General features: G+C 34.8%; 1 protein-coding gene and 1 long non-coding RNA gene across 4 annotated transcripts in view; one reads left to right on the forward strand and one right to left on the reverse strand.

Annotated features, from left to right (window-relative positions):
- The window catches only part of LOC118613790, a 67,552-nt gene that overhangs the window by 17,590 nt on the left and 25,412 nt on the right, over nt 1–24,550 (forward strand). The window lies entirely within an intron of this gene.
- The window catches only part of METAP1D (methionyl aminopeptidase type 1D, mitochondrial), a 67,744-nt gene that overhangs the window by 4,739 nt on the left and 38,455 nt on the right, over nt 1–24,550 (reverse strand). For 2 of the 3 annotated variants that reach the window (XM_016123861.2, XM_036237497.1), the window contains exons 2-6: nt 12,755–12,912; nt 10,634–10,783; nt 9,092–9,240; nt 8,469–8,511; nt 4,879–5,042 (exon numbers count right to left, since the gene is read on the reverse strand). In XM_016123861.2, the coding sequence (XP_015979347.2) occupies nt 4,879–5,042; nt 8,469–8,511; nt 9,092–9,240; nt 10,634–10,783; nt 12,755–12,912 (664 nt within the window). The remainder of the gene's footprint in view (nt 1–4,878; nt 5,043–8,468; nt 8,512–9,091; nt 9,241–10,633; nt 10,784–12,754; nt 12,913–24,550) is intronic. The other variant, XM_036237496.1, reaches the window with a different exon arrangement.

Consider the following 24,550-nt stretch of genomic DNA (forward strand, 5'->3'; position numbering starts at 1 on the left):
AAAGATATCCGAGTGCATTCTCCTATAACAATTTACTGCCTGGATCCTGCTGGAATTTCATAGAATGTATGTGTCATGAATGCAAAGGTCAGAGGATTTCACAGCCATGTAGAAAGAGGAAAAGAATAGAACAAATTTCCCTCAGTTCCTTGGTTGAGCACCCATCTCAATGCTTGATTCCCAGGAGCTAAGTATACAGTTCTGTCAGGTTTTCATAGTATTTTCCTTTTGGGTTGGTAGTTAGCTTTTTTAACACATACTTAATGGGACTAAATGGGATACAATCTCATTAATGCTCCTAATTATTATTTAAAAGCATACCCCTTCTATTATTTTGGAATACATGGGAAGCATAAGATTACTTATCTGATTCTAGGGCTTAAATTTAACTTCATAGAGACAATCCAAGTGACTTGTGGTAGCAAATTCCACTCTAACAAGAAAGCGAGTACTGGTCACCCTAACTGTGGCATGGGAAGGTGGAGTGTGTGTACTTCTCTTGACTGGTGTGTTGGGGAAGATGGAAACAGCTGGGTAAGCAGGGTGCCTGAGAAGTGCTGCAGGTGCTCCCTAACACCAGCCACTGCACGGCCACGACCTTTTTCCGAACATTAGCATCTTCTTGCCCTGGACATTTCGCCAATGAAATACCCCTCCTTTTTGTTGAAACCTACTGAAAAAAAATCCTTCTGGTAAGAGCTTGTGTGTTCTGATTTTTTCTAACTAAAAGTCCTCTAAGGTGGTAGGACACTTCTGTGTGAGCCTGAACACATTTATAATTTGAAGTCCTTCATATGGAATATTTGGGAAGAGGGAGGAGGGAAGAGGAGGAAGATGCATAAAAGTAGTTTATGAACTTACTTTTAAATTATAATGTATTATAATAGTTCACATTTAAGTTATAGTTTATAGTTGAAAAAGTAATCTCAAGAATGAGGCAGTTTTCCTCAATTGAAATACTGTCTGGATAAATTAAAATTCTTAACATATCTCAATGACTAAGAATACATTCCCCAAGAGGGCAGAGGAGTACTATATTTAAGTACATACTCTTCTAATGAAATAAAAATGCACATGGCAATAGTTTTATTACAATTTTTACATGAATTCTTTAAACAGTACTACTCTCTAAATAGTCACATCTCTCTAATTAAAAGATCTCAAATAGCACCCGATTTTCTAAGTTACGGAATTTTACCTTAATCTTTCTAGATTTTTATTTTAAGCAGTAGTCTTTGAATGAAGAAATTCATAAGTCCAAGGACTCCCTCTAATGACAAAGAATGTTTAAATACAATTAGTAATATTTTTGAAACCCAAAAACTGTTTCCCAAAAGACTGGTACTTTTTTGTTTCAAACTGGATCACAAATTACTGAATTTTCCTACAATAGTACTGAATTTTTATTTGAGGTTTTCTGTTTCTGAAAAGCAGACATGATAGATTGAAATAAAAGATAATTTATTGCAATGCTTACTTTCATGTGCAGAGAGAAGCAGTGTAATTGTAATTTACAGTAGCTGTCAAGAAAAATCCATCACAGATGACATTAAAATGACTTATTTTGCCTGAGCCACTTATTGTTTAAATGTGCATAATCTAATAGAAAGAGATTATTTTTAAAAATCTGCTTTATATTCTTCTAAATTAATATCAAAACATATACTTATGAATTAAACATTAAAAACCACTTATTGATACTTTCATCATGACATTTACAAGTATACGTTTAAATTATTTTTGATTGAACTGTCATATATTTGTGAGGCATGAATCTACACATTCACAATATTCTCATATGTACAGATCATATCATCTAGAGATAATGACAAAAACACAGATTTAGAAATATTTTAAAGGGAATGGGCTACAGTGAGGATAATAACACTATAACCTAAAGTTCACTAGCCACCCCTCATGCAGCAAAAGGACACATAGAGAACTGTTTTCATTAAACTACTTTGGCCAATACTTCTCCAGAGAGATTATCCTATCCTTCAAGTTTCAGAGAATTTCAAAAATTTCCCGTAAAGATCACTAGGTTTTTGGTAACATTGTACCAATAAAAGATGCTTGAATGTTCTTTTCATGATGTATTGGTAGCAGGAGGCTATGCAAAAAAATGATGAATATCTTAAAAATAAATGAGACTGAGTTGAAAGACGGTTGTAAATCTTTGGACGGCAATGGTACCAAGTACTTTTGCCTTAAAGGTGGAGATTGCTTGTTTATTTGCTCCATTAAGAAGTTGCTGGAATAAGAAAAGGTGAAATAATAGATGTCCAGAAACATTGCTTTAATACATTAGAATAAACATTTGTTAGAATCTGGGCCAGTTTCCTGCCCGGTAACAGACGTAAACCATCTAAATAATGAAATGTATTAGGGTAAAAGTAAAAAGTTCATTGTCTGTTATTTTTCTCATAGTTTTGTAAGTGCAGTTGTTGGGACTGATCTGATTTTCAAAGGAGCTTGTACATGCAAATTCATACTCTGCCGAAAGCTGACCTTTGCATCCAAATAGCTAAAATCCAATGTCACTTTCAATTCTACTCTTCTTTTATTTTATGTAGCTAGAATTAATGTAGTGAATATGTAATGAAATGCATTATCCTGCATGGAGATTTATCAGATTTTCCGATTGAATGCTATGCTTTGCTAGTACTAGCTGGAGTTCACCTGCATGTTGGTGTGGCGTGTGGCTCTTTTTTGTAAAGAGTTAAGTCATACACAAAAAAGGGAACAAAGGTCAGCACCCAGCCGCCACTTGAATGTGAGATTTTTCTTTTTATTCCCCTTGATGTATACTAGGCTCTGTGTTATTAGTCTTAATGATGGAAAATTGTAGTGTTGATACAAATCTTTTTTTCAAAGTAGTAGGCGGGAGCTCCATTTGTTAGTAAGTTTTTTTGTGACTAAAAGCCACGGACAGTACATTTATGTAGCAGTAAAAGGCCTAGATGCTCTTTCCATAGCAGAGCTAATTATTCCTACTGTGACCTTACTGATCTAGCCTGTTCCTAGTACATCTCATCTGCACGCCTGTTCCTCTGTGTAGATGGTGTCAGAGAATATGAAAAACCCTATAATGAAACCATTTTCATGATGGAGAAAGGCTACTGGAGTTGCACTTGCTACAAAGAGGCTCAATTATATGAGTAATTGTGATAATTTTCTACATTCATAGCCTTCAATGGGGAAAAAAGAATGAGAGCCACAAAGGAAAATTACTTTAACAAGAAAGTACAGAGAGTAAAAATGGAAGAAGAGACAAAAAGGGGAAAAAATAACCAGAAAAAAAGTTTAAAAAATAGATCTGGAGGGAGGAATAGCGAGACAGGGAGAACAACAGAAATGCTCAAAAGCCCATGTGCAGCTGTGTTGCACAATTAAATTGAATTTTTTTTTTCTGCAGTTGATGAATGTGACTACTGCAAATGTGCCTCTGTAGTTAGCTATCATTTGTTGTTCCGTGACAGGAAAAGGATAATTACCTCTCAGAGAGAATCAAAGGCTGACATGCCCTTTAGACACAGCCATGAATGCAGAGCTCGATAGAATGCTTGAATAAGAATCTAGTGTTCTCTGCCCCCTTCTACTGAAGAATAAATTTTGTTAAAATGCAAGAGCACCACCAGTAAATTTGTTGAACCCTAGGTGTTCAAAAATATGAGGTACATCTATCGACTCATCCCATTTGCAAAAATACAACTGCATTTTGAATTCATTTCTATTATATTCATGGACAGTAAGATAGTGAGATATGCATTAAATTTCTTTTCTCAGTAGGGGTCTGATTCAACATTTCCTATGAAAGAACAGAGAGACACTATCCTTTTTTCCCAGGCTAGTTAGCCTATAATTTAAAACTGTCAAAAACACAATTTTGTTCAAAGTCTTCAATAAAAGCTTCTCAGATATAACCCAAAGAGATTTTACTAAAGTTTGATTCAGACACTGTTACAATATTTTTAAAGCCATAAATACATTTAACTGATATTTTACTGCCTTTTTTTTGTTAAAGTATTTGAAGTCTTATGAAGAAAAAAGGCACCATCTTTTCAAGGTGACTAAGCTGTCCATCCTTTAGACAAACTGGAAGTATTCAATGGTTCACATTAATGAGAACAGTACTTTAAAAGGTACTGATGTGATCATCTTTAATAAAATGCATTACTTTTAAATGAAAACATATATTCTGCATGTCTACTTCAAAACAATTATGGAGAAAAAAAGATCTAAAAGTAGGTGACAGATTACAAAGGAAAGTCTTGAATTCAGAAAATACACATACACTTAAAAAGCAAATGTAGAATGCTGTGTGGAAAATAAACAATGGTTTACAGAAAAATGAACCTGGCAAAAAAGGACAGAAGATCACTTTCAGGCTATTTGCTAACCCACTAATTTGAAAGGTAAGGCTTGCTTTACGCTAACACGTTTTACCTCTGTATCATAGGAATACATTTCACTTCACTCCTTTTTAAAAAATTTAGCTTTTCTCCTGTCTTATTAACCAAGTGTTAGGATGCTTAGCCCTTTCTTAGGTACTTTCTTCCCTGTTAGGTATGATTTTTAAGTAAAGGAACACTACAGACACACATGTCAAGCTAAAACTAAAGCAGCCATATAAAAATATTGCTTGCTGCTCCTATAAGTTTCTTTGCTGACCCTGATATAATTCACTTTTTTTTAATCTTTTTTTTTTTTTTTTTTTTTAATCCCAGAAACAACACTGCAGCTTGGCAGTTCACATACTGATATCAGACTGAAATGATGGTTCTGAATCATAAAACATGTCATCAACTTTATACCAAGCCACCAATAACCTTTGTACCATTTGCCAACCCTCCCTTTACTTGTCAGTGTAAGGCTTACCTGATTGTGTTTCCAATTACGGAGAAGGGAGCCCCTGCTCTGCAAGCTGCAATCGCTTCATCTCTACACCTCCTGGCGACCGCCACTAACTTTTTACCACATTCATCCACATTGCCCACCAAAAATGTTTCAGAGGTATCTCCATGGTAGCCATTGTAATAGACCTAAACACAGGCAGAAATTTAAAAATATGTCCTTGTTTACAATCCTATTCTTCTAAACTATACCCTGTATTCATTTATATATTTAGTAGATTCATGTTTCACCCTTCCTGAATTACTCTTAAGTTTATCTACCAAAAAGGAAAAAGAAAAAAGATGTACTGAAACCTTACAGAAATTTAAAAGATGAAGCCATATAATATTACAAAATTTTAAAATAAACAAGTAACTACTATGGCTATTTCAGCATTATAATTAGTAATCTATAATAACATTTTAATTCCTGACTTTACTTTTCAGAAGACAAAACTATATATGTGAAAATTAGTGACCAAAGACTCTGATCCACAATTATTACAACTGGTTTAGAGAACCAGAAGTATTTGACATAGTGAAAAGTCATGAAAGTTAATGTCACGAAGATACCTTATCTTTTATTTACCAGTTCTATACTTGGGTGTGATAGATAATGACAAAAAGAAATAAGATAGATATGTCAGTGTTATAACAGACAGTAAGAGAATTTAGCTCCAACAATTGAAGTGGCTCAATATAGGAATGAAAAATGTTGCTGGAAGTGAATCTTAATAGAATGTTCCAGATAGCAGAATGCTAACAGTAAACACTATATGCCAATTTTGAAAGAATTAGAATATACCAAATAGTGTTGAAAAATAAAATTACAAAAAATATAATTTTTTCGGTCTTCAATGATTCAGAGGTCTCTGGTATCTCGAAAGATACCAGATTCATTATAAAAATCAATAATTATTGAACACTATAATAAGTGTAAAAGGCAGAAAAGACGGGTTGAATATTGATCCATTGATATAGGTTGGAATTTGCCATTTTGTATAAATTTGCCCTATGTAATTATTTTTCACATTTCTCTTTCTCATAAAGTGGAATGCAGAAATTGTTATAAAAACATATTTACCTGAACTTTCTTTTTTAACACTGAATTAATGTCTTAAATCTGTATGCTATTCTCCCATAAAAAAATAAAAAATACCTCCTACACCCTGTGAGGGAAGCGGGGAAAGTCTTTATAATGTTTTCATTTTATAAGTCAGGAAACTGAGGCAGACAAATAACTTGTCTAAATTTAGTGGCAGAATACAAAAATAGATCCAGATTAATACGGTGGATTACTGGCCTCTGATCCAGTGTTTTCTTTACTATATCAGAGCACCTTAATTACCTTGTAGTGTTTCATAGTTTATTCCCATTTGCAATCCAAGAAAGTACAAGTTCCAATATTATATAATATTTACTAATAAAAAAGTAATTTAAAAATTTTGTAACTGAATGTTTGTATAACTGCTATTTAGGTAAAAATGTGTTTTAAAAATCTTGATCCTGGGTTTCGGCACCAGAAGAAAAAAAAAAAGAAAAAGAAAAAATAAGAAAAACAAAACAAAATAAATCTTAATTTGCCTATTTGTATTACTTTTGCTAGCTTTCAAAATGACCACTTGAAAGAGTCAATATACATGGCATTAACAATACTTTTGCAAGTCTGTGGCAGTTGTCTGTAATTACTGTTTGTACCCACATACTACTCATTTTGTACTTCATTAATTTAATATTTATTGAGCAACTACTGTAGGGTATCACATTGTCTATTTTTTAATATTCAATTTTCTAGGGGAAAGAAGTCTATTTTCTTGTGATATATGCTAAACATAAACAATTATAAATTGCAATGATTATTTTCCGATAAAATGTAGGATCTCATAATGGGGTCTTTCACTTAATGAACTATTTCATAAGAATATAATTTAAGATACTGACATATGTTTCCTTGATTCCTTCACAGTTCTAGACACTTGAAATTATTTCACTTTGTTTTATAAATTTTGCAATTATGAAATCATATTAATGTTAAAAATGGAAGTGTGTATTAAAAGTCTTCAGGAAATTTTAAAAAGACATAGAATATTCTCTTTGGACGCCCTGGAAGCAGTAGGGAAGAGCATGTGTGATTCTTTCAAAGCAGCAATATTTCATTAGGGAGTGATTAGGTGAGATAATAAATGTAAAACCCCCAAGTCAGGTATAATCCAAAAGAAAAGGGTATGGTGAAAAGTACTTTATTTCAGGTACACTTCATAAAATACCTCCTTCTACATGATTCTGAATTGGAAAGATATCAGCAGAATATGTGTGGAGCAAATGTTCAAGTATTCTAAGTAGGACAAAATGACAGAAGAGTATCAGCAATAAAAGAACCTTTGCCTATATCGTCACACAAACTGATAAGAAGAAAAGGTTGAATTAATTCAAACAACTAAATATGTGACAACTCAACTACTGAATGCCAAATTTCACCTCATTGCCACTTGTACCTAAGTTTTATAGTCTGGATATAAAATAACTATTATTAAATATATTTCCTAATTAATAGAAACTGTATTCCTATAATGCTGTATATGCCAATTAGTTCTCATTCAATGTTTAAATTATATTTATTTATTTAACATTTGTTTATTAATCATCAGATGTATAGGATTTATTTATAGTCTACATCATACAAAGGTATCATTATCAGACTTTTTAGTAAAATGCACTGACAAAGCACAAATCATCCAAGTCTGAGAATACTCAAAGGCAAAGAATATTAAAAAAGGTTAGAACTTTTACAACTTGCAATTTCTAGGTTAAATTATTATTATTATTATTATTGTTATTATTATTATTATTAGTAGTAGTAGTAGTAGTAATAGTAGTAGTAGTAGTAGCAGCAGCATTTTTTTAAATAAAGGCTGTTAACCATTTGGTGAAAACTTAAGTTCAGAGAGAAAACCACTCTGCTTGTATGCTTCGAGTTCAAGGCTCTCTGCACCAGAAATGGAACAATATGTTACTACCTTCAGGGATTTTAATAAATCTAAGGAACACTGCTAGCAAAAGAGTTGCTGTCCAAATAGACTGACACACACAGGCCAATGTAGCCCCTAATGACAGAGTAAGATAATGACAGGCCCCACTCAAAATCAGCAGGAAGAGGAAGATCAATCTTGGCAGAGTGAAGGAAAAATGCTGGCTTTCTTCGCACTAGCTCATCTCATACATATCTAGGTTCAGCAGCTGCCCAGTGCTGTGGTGCTCTGCATTAACTACACAGTGGATCAATAACAATTACACCTTCTCAAAAACATGACACATAGCAGGATTGGGTTGACATTTCACTTAGGCCAACATTGATCTCAGTGCATCTGATTCCAGCCCTAAATTCAAGTCAGGCCTGGGTTTACTTGGAATAAACACAGAGTTAAAGACTAAAAAGGAAACCAGCTGCTTGCGTCTGGGTCTCGAAGTAAACAGCACTTCCATCGGTGCAGTTCACATTTTCAATCCACTCTTCTTCCTGTTGCTACCAGCAATTCTGAAGTTGATCAAAGACTATTTTTTATATGATTTACTCACCGTGACATCTATGTTGATAATATCTCCATCCTGAAGAGGTCGACTGAAACATAAACAGGAAAAATTGGTGATAGGCAGATCTCAATAAAAGGAATATAAAAATAAATACCTAATGACTATCACAAACCTAGTGAATTGCAAGGAGAATTTGAAGTGGGGGAAGAATAAGTGGAATAATTATCTAATCTTTAAATTATGCTTGTCACATCAAATTTTATAAGAAATACGTAGTAAGAACATATTGCCATTGTTTAAAAATCTGCTGTTATTTAAAAAATGTACTTATCAGTTACCTTAATTTTGCAAAGAGCCAAAACAATCGTTGATAACCAATATTTACCTATATTTGGATTTTTACCATTTATATTGTTAAAATCTGAGAAGGTAAAAGAAATATTTAATGCACAATCACTTCCTTAGATTATATACTGCTTTAACAAACAAATGGGGGTATTATGTCCAATGAGATGCCAAATACTTCGAATTTTTTGTTTTACCATAATCTGGTTCAAAAGTTTACAGGTGGGTTTCAATTAAACTGTAGTGTCTTACACCATATGTTATAGATCTTAGTTTCATGTTTTAGTTTCCAAAGGAACAGTATGTTATTAAGCAATGAATACCTGTCAGGAATACCATGACATAGCACGTTGTTTACAGAGGTACAAACAGATTTTGGAAAACCTCCATAGCCTAGAGGTGAGGGATAGGCATCATGACGGATGATTTCCTGATGAACAAGAGCATCTATCTCTTCAGTTGTCATGTCGACCTAAAATATTAAATAAAGAAATTACGCAGCAAGAGTTGAAGATATTTCCTGTATCTATTGATTATGCCTTTAGCTACAGCACTTTCAGGTGAGATTGTATAAATTCACTCTGATAAACTTGTAGTATAAAATTTTAGTTAATTATGACTAACATTAAAATCCTAAATTGTGCCTTTTTGACATTGTTTAAGTATATGATGGTGTTATGGACTATCAGGAAATGGAAATTTTAAACTCTGCAATCATTTATAACATTTGTGAGTCATTAAATGATATGACTCCTTTGTAGCCTGAAGACTTCAAAAATATGTTCTTAGGCAATTCCTTCCTCTTCTTCAATGGTTGGTATCCTGGGCTAACAGAAGCATTTACATAAATACTCAAAAGGCTCTTCAGTTTAGGTGATAAAGTAGGTCAACTCACACCTTTTTAATCTCAGCAAAATACTACGTGGGTTTTGAATGGAGATTATGGATCATCATTTAAAAAACTGAGTCTGATACATTTTTTACAGATTTGACTGTCACTAATCTTGATTTCTTTCATGACTAAATATGTCACTGTACTTTATAAAAATATTTTTCTCTTACTAGGAGGTAACCAGTTGCTCCCAAACTAAAAGAAAACTATAATCGAGTTTTGTGAGCACATTAAACCAATCTCCATAACCTCATAAATCATTAATAAAATTCTAAAACAAAATCTTTTATTAAAAATAAACTGTTTCTTCAATAATTTTCTTTGTGTTATTTTATATTCACATATGTTTAGCTATGTTACTATAACAAGTTTATGATACAGATGCTACTTTAAGTTAAGTGATTTCATTGTGGAGTCTCACTTCCTAAATTCTACCCACCTTCTGGAAACTACAGGACCATATTTTCTTTTATGATTCTTATTTAGTAGGGTGTTTCAGCTTATTCTGAAAGAACTACATCTTGTAGTAAGATAGTTCCACATAATTACATTGCTCTATTACCTATAGCTCTGTGTATCTGGTCTGATCTTTCTTTGCAGAGCAAATGCAAGAAAATAGGAGACAAAGGCTGAGGCACAGCAACTCTTCAGGCACATAGAAATAACGAGGGAATAAAAGCAGAAACTATACACAGAAGGAAGGGGGCAAAAGTCAGGGCAAGCTACCATTGATCAACTTGGATAGGCTGACTGAGTCCAAAGTACCTCTAGAATTCTGCTTCTTAAAATTGAATTTGGATTTTAAATGACCTCTTGAATAAACATAAAATAATATAATCCCTTTCCCCCATCCCAAGGCTTTACTTTATTATTAACAAATTAGATGTGTACAAAAGAAGAGTAAAAGAAAAACGAGAAAAAGAGGGTTTGTGGCCCCCTATCTAAGTCCTGCTGAGGCTTGGTGAGACTCCACCTTTAAACTCTTCCCAGCCAGGAGGAGGACATGACGGGCCAGCTGACAGGCCTGACGAAGCCCTTGAATCTGATCTTCATTCTTAACTTCTATGCTGTCTCCCCAGTCCGGTATAATGCCTGTCGTCACATAGTCTGGCTTCTTTATGTGCTTGAGGAGAAAGGATTGAAAACGAAGATCAGAACCCAGCGCACGACAATGGGATCATTTTTTCGGACACAGCCTCCTGCTTCATGGAGCTCTGCCCTTCCTGCCAGAGCACCGACCTCCGAAGCCAGCACAACAGACCCTCCAGGCTGCCCCCAGTTCCTTCCCCTGCCCTTTTGAACTTAACATTGCCTGTTAGTGCTGCCTCTGGATAGTCTGTTAACCTTACTGTGCTTTGAGTCAAACTGGACTGAAGTAGACTTCTGGTCAAAACAAACAGTAGTTTTCTTTTCTTCCTTCTCCCAACCCCATTAAAAGTATATTGTCATTGAAGAAAAATAGCACCAAGCTTCCACATTGTCAAATGGCTAATTAAGAGCACTTTCACCTTCTTAACACAAAGATAAAATTTATGCAAAGGATAGCTCACAACACCCTCTCTGAATGAATCTATGTAAAAGGCTGACTGTCAAGGCCACTGAAGCCTATTACATGCACACTTCCTTACACTTTGCAATTGTACCCAAACTAAGAAGGGAATAGAGAACAACAAAACAGCTTTCTTTTCTTTTTCTTTCTTTTTTAAGTACATAAAAAAAAGCCACCTAGAACATTTCTATCATTTGTCAAAAACTAAAAAAGTGCCCCCGAACTCAAAATATTCAACTCTGATCACCCTTGTAGAACATTCTCCATCACTTACTTCAATCCATGAGTAGTATTCAGAAAATAAACACTATCTTACACACAAAGTTTCTCTAAGTCTCAAGACTGTGCGTAGCTCTTTACAAACTACATAAGCACTGCTGAACAGTACCTAGTAAGGCTACAGAGCCGCTGCGGACAGGAAGCAGAGAGGAATAACGCTATTTAATTGACATCGCGGCAACTCTGGAAGGGCTGAGGTTAGGGCTCTGCTCTTTGTGATGTGCATCATCACACAGGATTTAAGGACCTTCACTTACTCTCATGTTCTGATGGGCCTTTCGGATACAGGGAATACCATTGCTTGGGTTGCCACAGCTGAGTTATGGATGAGCATCTCCTACAGTTTTCCCACTAGTGCCCACAAAAGCTCACTCACAGGCTCTGTGGTCTTGTCTCTACTCTGCTTTGTGATCTGCAGGTTACAACTACAGGCAGGTCTGTTGGGTTGTCATTGAAATTCTAAAATGATACATTCACCTCTCTGGAGATTTTTCTTTTCTAACTAAGGAAATACCATGAACATACTCTGGGCTCTGGTGGCCTGTCTCGTCAGCCCCTGCCACAAAAATGGGCTATTCACCTTTAGGAAGTATACTTAATGTGGGTTCACTATAAAAAAAAATGCATAAAAAGGGGAGAGCAGGTGATTTTTGTGACAAATATGTACTTCTTTCAGCTATTCTCATTCTTTTTAAATGACCCACATACTTCCTTATATTGCATTTTTAAAAAAGGATAGATTGTCTTTCCACAGAACTGTAATCTCTGGGAAAAAAGTCAAAAACACCCTGAGACAAGATTTTTTTTTAATTTACTTTAAAGGAGATTCAAAGACAGCAGCATTAATAACATGGAAAGTGTAAGAGCAGGCTTTAGGGAAAAAAAAACATCGACTGTATTAGTTTCAAATAATCCCTCTTGAATGATCACAATTTTACAGTCAATTTTTTTCTCTAAAAAAGTAAAAAACCCACATATATGTAGTTTTATCTTCATATTAGAAATTTAATACATAAATTTTCATGACAGAAATTTTAATTCTAAATAAGCTAAGCAGTTGTAAGCTTAGCTCTTTATTTTAAAAAATTAGTGTTATAGAACTGCAGAATGTTAGAACTTCTCAAATCACAATTTTAAATCATAAACCAAGTTTAAAAATTTTGATTCAAATGGCTTAGAAATTAGAGGTGTAAAAACATTTAATCACTTCTGTGGTTAACCTTTATTTTGGCTGGAAAAAGCAGCAGATAATAGGCAATACAGTACCTTAGGGACTGGATGAGCTGAAGAAACTGCAGCCGGCAAAACTATACTGTGTGAAATATCTCTTTGTCTCCGGAAAATGAAATTTCTTCTTTGTTGACTGCTTGACTGCTTGTGTGAGTAGATATGATTGAGTGGTGAAGAGAAAATTCTATGACAACCTAGGAGCAGAAAGAGACATATTTTAAGTAAAAAACCTAACATAGTGCTACATTTTAAGATGTTGCATTGTTGTCTATTAAACCATTATTCTAATCCTCTATTGGCTCAAAAAGGAAAAGCCCTAAATCGAAAAGAAAGCAGTGGTACTCTGAGTTCTAGCACAATAGTAGCACAGCATAATTATTAGCTAATACTATGTTTACATAAATGTTTGACAATGGAAAACTCTACTCTAATAGGCAACAAACATATAGAAACATCTGCTGAGCGCCAGGTCTGTAAAAAGAACAATTTCTGCTGAGGTAGCTTACGAAGCAATGTCTTGGATGACACTAGATTTAGGGCACTGTTTGGGTGGCTTTTCATTCTTTAAAGCCGTGAAGAATCATGGACAAATTGCCAGCTGCACTTTTTGCCCTCGATTGGATTACTACTCTGTGTTAACTTCACACGCAGCAAGGCATCATACTGAAATTCATTGTGATGAATGCTCAAAACAGATAAAGACTAAACAGCAAAAATGTAGGGTGTGACCCTGAAAGAAAACAATAATAGGGTCCTAAAGTACCCATGAAAGGAATTTAGAAATATCAATCAAAATTTTAAATGCATATATCTTTTGATTCAGCATGTCGCCTCCTAGGACTTTACCATGCAATGATGGATATGTGAAGATGAACACTACTGTAGCATTGTTTGTGGTAGAAAAAATGGAATTAACCCAAAAGTCTATCAGTACGGGACTGGTTAACTATATTATGCTATATCCACACAACAGAAAACTATGGAAGAATTAAAGAGAATAAACTAAATCATCTCCAAGTATTGATATGGGAAGATGTCATAGCACATAGCTAGGAAAATAGCAAATGCTGAACAGTATGTATAAAAGTCCATTAACGTAAAAAGAGCTATACATTTATATAAGCTTGTATATGCTTATAACATTTCTGAAAATTAATATTCATCAATAGGGGTCATTTCTGGGTCATATGACTGGGACTGGGAACAGGGAGGAAGGCTTCCTGAGTCATTTTATTTTCTTCTATACTGTTAGATTTTTAAAAATTATCCACTTGCGTTACTTTTATAATTAAAATAATAGTATAAAAAATCCCCAACATGTCATAATTACACATCAGGGGTCAGCACACTACAGTCCAAAGACCAAATGTGGCCTGTTTTTATACAGCCATGACCTAAAAATGATTTTTATGTTTATAAATGGTTGGGAAAAAATCAAAAGAAAAATAACATTTTATAATATGTGAAATATATGAAATTCAAATTTCAGTGCTCTGAAATAAAGACTCATTGGAACATAGCTACCCTCATTTGCTTACAATTGTTAATGGCTGCTTTTGATCTACAGCAGCAGAGTTGAGTAATTGTGACAGATTTGGCCCTTTATAGGAGTTTGCTGATTCTTCATTTAGAGCGCTGATTCTTAAAATGTGGTACCCAGGCTAGCAGTATTAGCATCACACGAGAAAAAGATGCAAATTCTTGGGCCCCTTCTCAAACAATGGATTCAGAAATTCGGGGATAAGGCCAGAAATCTGTGCTTTATCAAGCCCTCGGGGTGATTCTGATGCACACTCGAGTTTGAGAATTATTGGCCAAGAGTAACCTTTCAGCTGTGAAACATAATGGAAACACAAATTGGAGGTGAATACTGGTCCCAAAACTCAAGATCTCTAAGTGAATGGGGAAAGGTCACCGATGCAAACAAACCTCAGTGGTCAGTGGTTCAGTGTCATAGTTTCACTCAATTATAAATTGAATTTCCATAATTCAATTTAATATTGTTGACTTGAACTTACAGAGGTATTTTGGGTATTATTTTAAACAATTCCAAATATCTGACAGAATGTCAGTAATAGCACCGTTTTATTCTAAAGTAGCTTGATGAGGAACATAGTCTCTAAAGTGTATAAAGTATAATATTTCCCTGAAGACATCACTAGCCCTTGTACTCTCAGGTGATAAATGAGGGTCAGGATAATATCCTAGGAAAAGCAGATGATTAGAAAACAGAAGTCTGGAATTTCATCTCAGCTCTACCATTTGTTAGCTGTGTGGCCCTGGACAAGTTTTTTCTTTTGACTCTCAGGTGAGAATCAATTGGAACACAGTATGTGAAAGTGCCTTGAATTTAGTAGATGCCCAATAAATGATAGTTCTTCCAAGAACAGTTAGAAAGTAAAATGAGAAAGAAAACATGGGCTCTGCTATAGCTTCTAATAGTGAGCACTTATGTGTAGGTACTTTACATATGTTAGCTCATTAATCTTCATGAGAAGCACATGAGTTTTGAACCTTATTACTCCATTCCACAGTTGAAGAGAGCGAGACACACAAAGGTAACTTCCCCAGGCATATGCAGTAAGTGCCAAAACTGAGAAAAAGCAGGTTGAATTGCTCCCACAAAGTATATTACTTCTCTCACACACATGAGAAAAAATAACCTAACATACATGGAAACACCCAGAAAGTGTGAAGGGCATCATGAAACTATTAAAAGTTACTACTATTATTATTTTTCCAAAAGTAGTTATGGGTTGACCTAATCCATCCACTCTCTCAAGACAAGCTCCCTTAGTTGATTTCATGAGAAGTCGTTTGGGCAGTTTGTGAATATGTACTGGAAAATCTGCGTTGCAGCTAAAGCTAAGAAAGACTCAGGTGAAATTAATCTTTAACTCTGGACACCCTTAACTGCATCTGTAGGTAGATCCAAAGACAAGCACGCTCACAAGTATAACCCTTTTGAGGAAAGTATGTATTACAATTACTATTAATAAGGACAACACTAACAGAAATAGTAACAATAATAGTGGTTAACATTGAATAGCCACATAGTGCTAGGTACTCTACGTACATTATCTCTAACCCACTCTTTCGGTAGGCAGGCAGCTGTCGATGTCACTATTTTACAAATTAGGAACTAAGGCTCACACCTCTGGTGATAGATCAATGGCTGGCTCTACCTTAAGTCTTCTGAGTCCAAGTCCAGGGCTGTATCTGCTATTCCAAGCTGCCTTTCAGCAGTGTGCAGGGGCAAGCTTTGCTTTAGAATGTGTTTTTCAGGGGATGGATTTTTGAGGGAGGTTTTTTTCCAATTATGAAAAAATAAATATCGTTTAGAGTGAAGGTACTTTTCATGAAAATTCTTAGAACTGATCTAATTGGGAGCCATTGTGGTAATGAAAACAGCATGAGCTTTGAAGTCAGCTTTGAGTTACCAAAACTTCTAGGCCCTGCTTTCTTTCTCATCACATGGGAATAGTAGTGCTTTCTTCACCACTAGGCTGTTGTGAGCATTAGCTGAGATAGTGTATATGTAAACCATATTTAAAAAGTAGGTGCTCCATGAATATTAAATTCTTTTCCTTTCCCTTCTCAACTTTTCGACATGTTTACCTGTGGGCCTCTAAATTTATTTATTCTTTTATTCAACAGCTACTTACTGAGCTCCTCCTATATGACATGCTCTGGCCTCAGGGTGAACAAAGTGACAAAATCTTTGCTCTCATGGAGCTTATATTTTGTGGTAGGATGCAGACAAGAAGCACACCAACAAATACATTAGATTATATCAAATGGTGATATATGCGTGATGAAAAACGGGCCAGAGTAACATACCATTGGATGATACGTTGGAGTTGACTTCTACTCCTGCTCCTGCCAAGAACTATGTGACCTTGAGCAGTGACATTAACAGAGAACACTGATGAGAGCTTACAGGCGCCAAACTCTGTGCTGAGGACACAGAGGCTACCCAGTGATATAGAGTCTTAGTAAGGTGAGGGAGTTGGACTTCATAACCTTTGAGGGCCCTTTTATCTCTGACATTTATGTCTTCATTCAGCAGCATTTGATTGTCATGCTACATCCCAGGTAATGGGATGATATAGACTCTGATCGATTTTAGGGCTCATGAAAATTTTTTTCAATGTGGCCAATAACACAAAAGAGAGATCATCTTTATCAGTATTATCAAGTTCAAGTACATAGTCATTACTGAAGGAATCTTTTCTATGTACTTAAGCTTGAAGCATGAAGTCATTGGGCCTCTTCTAGCATATCTGGATGAGGTTTTTGAGACATTCACTTGTAGGATATCACCGCTACCAATGTACCTGTCCTGCCAAATGATGGGCTCACTTCTGAAAAGATGCAGGCACACCCACATGTGACTTAAACATCGGGAACACAGATGGAACATATCCAATCTGTTGACAATTATGGTTCAGCAGAGTACTCAGCAATTTCATTTTCATATGATACTTTTTCATTCGAAGCAAAATCTTTCAATCTGATAAAAGATCTCCTATAAATGTAGTTATAAGGTACCATACCATGTTTATTCCACTAACTATTCATTACAAACCAGAAAATAAATCTAGTGTTTTCACAGGTGAAATGAAGAAATGGAATTAAGTCAATACATGCCTTTTGAAGACAATGACCCTCCAACTAACAAGGCCATAAAAGGGGTGGGGGAAAGCAGCATCCTCAACTTTGTTTATCATATTGTAATTAATAAATAGTAATTAACAATTTTTCTTAATGCAGAGTGAGCAAAATCAAAATCTCCAGTCCCAGTGATATTCAGGGTCATAGGATAACCAACTACAGTATCTGCTACAGATCATTCTAGAAAATGTTTGTTGAGTTTCCTATATATTTCCTTTCTTTATCAAAGCACTACTTTGTACACCTAAAACTAATACAGTGTTATACATCAATTATATCTCAATTTTCTAAATCAATCAATCATCAATCAATCAATAAAATCATTGCTGATGCATTCTTTTAACTTTATCTGACTTCCCACTTACTACCTTCAATGTTATGGCTAATTTGATGCAAAATGTCCATCATTAAGGACAGAGGCACCAGCCAGGTTTCTCATCAGTCACAGGGCCGGTATCTGTCTTCTGGGTACCATCATTCACTCAGCATCTACAGCACACCCCCTTTTGTTACAGCTGTTTTCGGGAAACAAGGTTCAGGTGTATACTAGTTATTGTAAGGGGCAAGTTGACGAAACTGAAGTTTAGGAGAGACATCAGTAGAAAATCATCAGAAACCTCAGGAGAGTAGGAGAGCCCCAGGTCTGTAAGGAGCTGCTTTGGACTAATTCCATCTTCGAAGACATAATCATAGTGAGTGTTGTTACTGTTGATTACGTAACAGAAACTCTGTAGGGTTTCCTTAGGCAGTAAATCTATACTTTATTTGTTATGAACACTAGAATATTTTCTGTTATCAAAGGTAATAATAAGAATTATTTTCGATGTCACAAAAATTCTATCAGCACCTAGTTTGAGCTGAACGCTGAAAATTATAGGCAACTGCTTCTTTCACTCCACAGAGAAGCACGCCGTGCAGCATGAATGTCTCTTGAAATTGCTATATGTCCTCTGAATCCTGCAGCACATTTTTCATATTTTAAATTTGTACTTGCAATAAAATCTAGGTTATGGTTTTAAATATGTTCATGTTTGGTAATAATATCAGTTTCTAAAAGCTGCATTTTATTTCCCTTTACAGATTAGGTCTGAAAGGTGGGATTATAGAATTCAAGTATGATGGAGGGAGGAATGCATTTTGCTGCTGCACAAATATGCCCTATATTTACTAGCCCCTTACTCAGGGTCCATTTTAATTGTTATCTGCTCATGCATTGTATACCACATAATGAAATGCTTCCATTTCGCCCACTGAGCCGTTGGTTTTTATGTACACCTCTATTAATGACCCTTAATTAAGCCGATTTATGCTTGAAAATGCGAGTTTTCTTTTGGTCAGCAAGTATTTTTAAGGGAGAGGTCTGAAAGAATTTTCAAAGAGATATTTAAAATGCTTGTTATTTTAAGCAGTAGTAATACTAAACGAAGTATATTTGTCCTCAAGTGTGGGCTACCAACACCTATTTTTTCACTGTACGTTTCCACGTAAGCACTTTCACCCTGCAGCATGCCATCAATCCTCAGTTATGGTACATTTCAGAGGTATCGAATATCTGGGTAGCAAACAACACAATAAAGTAGCCTGTATTACTTTACAGTAGCTAACAAATGAGGACCAGAGACAATATGTAATTTAAAAGACACCCTGTAAAATATCTTACTGAATATATTTTTTCATAATGATCAACAAATGCCAAAGTCTAGTAACAAAACTATTATTTATAGCATATCAACATCTAATTGATTTTACGAATGGAGGCAATTATTTTGGGTGAAGGGAGGAATGCCTGCCAGATTTAAATGATTTATGATTACTAAGAGAGAAAACAACAATATTTTGCTAATTCATTTTAAAAATCGGCTCTTACACTCATTGATAATTTAAATGTTAAACCAAATGATGTGCTTAAATAATACATCAACTTAAAACAAAGCAACTTACTTTAGGACAGCAAACTAAGATATTTTTAACTGTTTAGAAATATTGTTTCTTACGGTTGTCTCAGAAGGGACTGTACCACAGAAATCCATTTTCAAGGCGTAGATTTAGAACCATAAAAAGATCACACTTCATGTATTCCAACCAATTACCCAGGGTAGGAGCTCAGGCTTTTACAGCACTGTGTGCTTCCAGTCTAAAGAAGAACAGTGCAAAAGCATCCATGCCTTATATTTCTTGACTAAAACATTGTCTGCTTGATAGGTTTGATAACTTGCACAAATGTTGCAAAAGGCAAATTAAATATTCTGCATCACTTGATATAACTCATTGATTTTTACAATCTGGTACTAAGATACGTATTTCAAAAGCAAATGAGAAAGACTGAAGGTTGCTTCCCATTTCAGGGTGACTATAAAGCAGAAGAGAAGCTCACATTTCACAAGAAATAAATAACCTGTGCATTTGTTGGGGGGGAAAAAAATCAGCTAGGGGAATGCCCCAGGCTGAAGCAGATACTGATTGGGCAAAACTAAAGGACAAGAGCCCTTGAAACTAAACAAAAGCAAATTCATTCTGTTGACAGATGTTGATTACATCAAAGCAACAAGGAACTCCCCAACTTCAATTTTTTTAAACAATTAATATCTCACAATAATCTACACAATAAGGACAAAGTAAGTTTTAAAACCAATCATAATAAACATTATTAAACTTGTTTTTTTTAAAGTTTCAGTTCAGTTGAAGACTATTCTGCAGTGTTCTTAGCTATGGGCTTCTCCAAACAGTGGTTTATTCATTCCCATGGACATGTCTGGGGAGCCAAGCTGGCCATGCCATCAGCCCCTTCCTTCCAGGGGTTAACTGCTCTGGCGGCCAAATAAAATACAGAGCGAGCCATGTAATTATGGAGACAGTCAAAGGGCAGGCTCTATTTTGAAATCTATTTGCACAGACAAGGTCTTCCAATTGAGCTTACAGGAAATAAGCTGGTAAAGAGCCTCCTTTTCCCCAGATGCTTTCCACACTTTTTCTCCAATTCGGGAAATCATGGATATGGACACCATACACTGTTGCTTCCTGGATTTCAAGCTAAGATGCCATTACAAGGAAAAGAGTGGATCTGTTTCATAAACCTGTAAAAAACATTCTCCCCACCTCCTCCCAATTAACAGCATTTGGGAACAGCCTCTGAATGATAAAGCTACAGTGTTTGTTAAACAACATTTATAAAGAGGATGCAGGCCCAGTTGTTATAGAGGTGTTAGAAAACAGCTCATTTTCTTAAATGCTTGAAATAAAGCACATAGTTGACTCTAAAGTAAATTAGCATAAATACTTGCCTGAAATAAAGATTCTTCTTGACATCCAACAGTGTTGTCCTTGAAATTATTTATAGTTAAGATTGCTAAAACAGTAACGAAGATTCCAAAGAAATAAAAAAGAAGTGGGTAGAATATTTTAAGTGACCGGAAAAAAAAAAAATCACAAGTCATTTTTATGTTGAAACAAAAAAATTTGTCCTAGCTGCTTAAAGCTCTAAGTTTGCAATATCTATGAGACTTAATCATTCTGGTATTAAAATAGGATTGGGTCACTACTACTAACAAGACTAAGTGTCTAACGAAAGTGAGATACCAGCCTATGGATGTCAGAAGCCATCATGGAGCCTTACAGCAGAGTTCTGGTTCTAGAGATGATGAGCTGGAAAGTCAGCCACAGTCAGAGTACTTCTGGGGAGAGGAAAGGCGGTGGCCTGAGGGCACCCTCTTCCAATAATAACAACATTCAAGAAAGATGCCCAGGTCATAGCAAAACATGACCTTCCCCAAGGCTCCCTCAGGAAGTTGGCTCCGTGCTATAACCCTCCTCCCTTTTAAAAAATGATCAATAGCAACTGATATAGTATAATATCAATGACAAGTTCAGAAAAGGTTTAGGAAAATATTTCATTTCGCTTCTTTACAAAAGCTAATTGGATAATACAATTCATTAATGTCCAACACCAGCACCCAGGGATCTATGATTTAACTGAAAAGTAGTCCCCTCTTCTTAGGAGACTAAAACACCCCCAGCCTACTTTGGAAACACTGATCACACATGGAGTCCAATTTTGGAGAAAGTCCATATAAAAATATCATAAGTTAAAAAAATTGATATCGTAAGAAAGTCCTTTATTTTTTAAAAAGACTATTCATAAATACTACCTAATAAAGTAAATTTATGTTTGTGGGCCTAGAAAAAAATTCCTTTAGGCTGGCCCAACCATAGCTCCGGGAGGGGTGTCAGTGATTACAGTAAGAACTCAAAGTCTAAAACTAAAAACGGATCTTTGGATGGATAAGGGGAACTTACATAGAAATGATTAATTTGTAAAAGGGATTAGGGCTATTGCGTGAAATTCTCCTTTTAAGATAAAAATGTTTACTTCAAAATTTAAATCTAAATTCATCTTTATAACCATAAAATATTGAGTCACACTGAAATAGTATATGCTTAGAAAATCCCATTGTCTTTCAGCTAAAGTTTAGAGAAAAGCAGCTTTTTAGCACTTCAACAATACATATACTCAGGCAACTTCTTAGACAAAGAAATATTGTATTCCCCTAAGGGAAATAAAGGAGTTGTTTATTAGGTCTGTGGTTAAAATGTAATAATTCATTCTAGTCGAGCCCTGTGAAAAATGTCATCAAAATATCATTTTCTTTGCCAGATTTTCTGGATGCCGTAATGTCATTTAAATGCAGAATAAAAGACAAGCTCCGATCAGAGTAGAAGTATAACACCAGAATGAACCAAAAGCAAAAGTTGTTCCATAAAAGTAACAAAAAAGAATTTCACATAGTCCTGCTACCCAGAGAATGCACACCCCTAGGTTAGCACAGAACATCTGGCAAACTTCAACTTCCCAAATACTCTCTCACACACACACAAAAAAAAAAACAAAAAAAAAAACAGCCCCCAAAAAACCATTCCTGTTGTCTCACACACTTTTGTTAAAGAAGAAAATAGAAAATTTTTATATTCGAGCACACAAGTAAGAACCAAAAAGAGCAATTTCACAGATATCACACATTGAGTTCAATTTTGGAGAAAGTCCATATAAAAATATCATAGGTTTAAAAAAACTGATATCCTAAGAAACTCCTTTATTTTTTTAAAGACTATTCATATACACTACTTTCATGTAAAATACTACCCAAAATATTAATAATTTGGATAAAAATATTCAGTAATAGAAGACATTGGAACTTATAGTTTATGATCAAAGTAATGGCTTTAATATGAACATTTTTCAATTGTATTAAAGCATTTGAAAAGAGTGTAATTTTAGTCTTCATGTTACAGTAGTGTCAACTGAATTCTATATGCAACATGCTCTAGTTATATTGTTGGATGTATTTCTTTTTCTCTTTTTTCACCTCTTTTTATGAGCCATTTAAAGTTATTTATGCAAACAATTAGTATAAAATAGCTTAGAGCTTTGACCAAACTGCAGTATCAGTGCCAAAAAATTTCTACATTTTAATATTTTCCTGAGAATGTTTTCACTGTACAATTCCCAGTGAAAGGCATGAAATAAAAAGAAAACATTTGAATATAAATTCTACAGTGGTTATTTTCACAATTGTGGGAGTTTTGTCTCTGCCCTATAACCAGGCAATAGGAGTGGTAGGTAGGTAGGTAGATCAATAATCACAACCTAAAATGAAAAAGCTAAAGCTCCAGGAAAACAATATATTTCCAAGCTTCTGTAGTTGAGATTATATAGATTAAAGACAATAGAAGCCAAGATCATGCACCAAGAAGTTATTTTCACGAGACAAATAAAGAGAAAATATACAGTAGCTTTTTCAGTAAAAGAAAAAATTCCAAAATGATCTGAAGGCAGCTTTTTGGATTGATGTAGTTATGTTGCCAGGAATAATTTTATATTCAATTAAACTATGTAGACTTAGTTAACCATGTGATTAAATAATCACTCCATGGCTTTAAGGCATTAATGCAAAAAGTACAATATATTAAAATAGTACAGGCTTAGAAGATGAGTCCCCTAGAAACCTGTTTATAAACTGGTTCTTGTATTATTTTTCTCAGATATGGATGCTCAAGTATAAGACCATTATTTTTTGTACTAAAGATTAAAAATTAAAACTACCATCATTGCTAACAAACAAAACGTGTACTCTTTATCTGTGTAAGGCAGCCTGCCTCTCATATTTGAAAACACAGTGTTAACTGCAAAATCTTAGCTGACCAAGATTATTCACACTTGGTGGAATGACAAATTCACCATCTCATTTTTAGATTAAAGTCTTCAACATAATCTCAATACCGAAATATATTTGATATGTACAATATTCGAAACAGGTTTATTATCTAACTAATGTGAGGTGTATCAAACATTTCTACCAGAGTGCTACAAAAAGAAAACCAACCCCCAAATGCCTAAATAAAACATAGCTAATTTGGAGGTAAAAAGAAGGAAGCAGTGTGGAATTTAAAACACTTTATATTTTGTTTGTGAATGCACCATTGGATTTTCCTCTAAAAAATGTGTCTTTGTAATTGTATTTACTTGAGTTGTTGCTTAAATTTGTTTTCCTTCCCTGATTTGGGTTACTTGGACAATTTAGTTAAACTCTCGAAGCCTAAGTTTCCTCATCTGTTAACAGGAGTACCTTTCTCACAGGACTGCTATGATAACTGTATGACAATAGGTGTGGAAAGTGGCACAAGGTAAGCACTCAATAAATGGTAATCATGATCATTGGTTGCCTGACTACAGGAGACGGTCACTCCAAAATAGACTAATCAGTAAGTATAAACCAGCCTGAATTTCAAACTGTACTTTAGATAATTCATAAAGTAAATACTTCACAAAGGATTCATGAGTTCCTACACTGGGTCCCAGATTTGCTACTTAAAAACCACGTTATCCAAAGCACTGTGCCTCTCCTACCTTCATCAAAGAACCAAGAACCACCCTGACTATCAAACGAGACTGCAGATGTATAAGTGCTTTACAAACTGGAAAGGATCTCATGATTATAGTGTACAGAGAGAAGACTTTAACTCGTTCAGAAGAAGTATGCAGAGGCTAATTTTGACATTTTTCTGAGAGTTCTTGGTCAGGCCTTGCTAGAATGCTGATGACTAATCATGAGGTGTACGGAAAATCTCTTCTTCCATTCAGAGACATAAAAGACCCTAGCTTTT

The sequence above is a fragment of the Rousettus aegyptiacus genome, unplaced genomic scaffold (assembly GCF_014176215.1).
Source record: "Rousettus aegyptiacus isolate mRouAeg1 unplaced genomic scaffold, mRouAeg1.p scaffold_m13_p_2, whole genome shotgun sequence".
Classification (NCBI taxonomy): domain Eukaryota; kingdom Metazoa; phylum Chordata; class Mammalia; order Chiroptera; family Pteropodidae; genus Rousettus; species Rousettus aegyptiacus.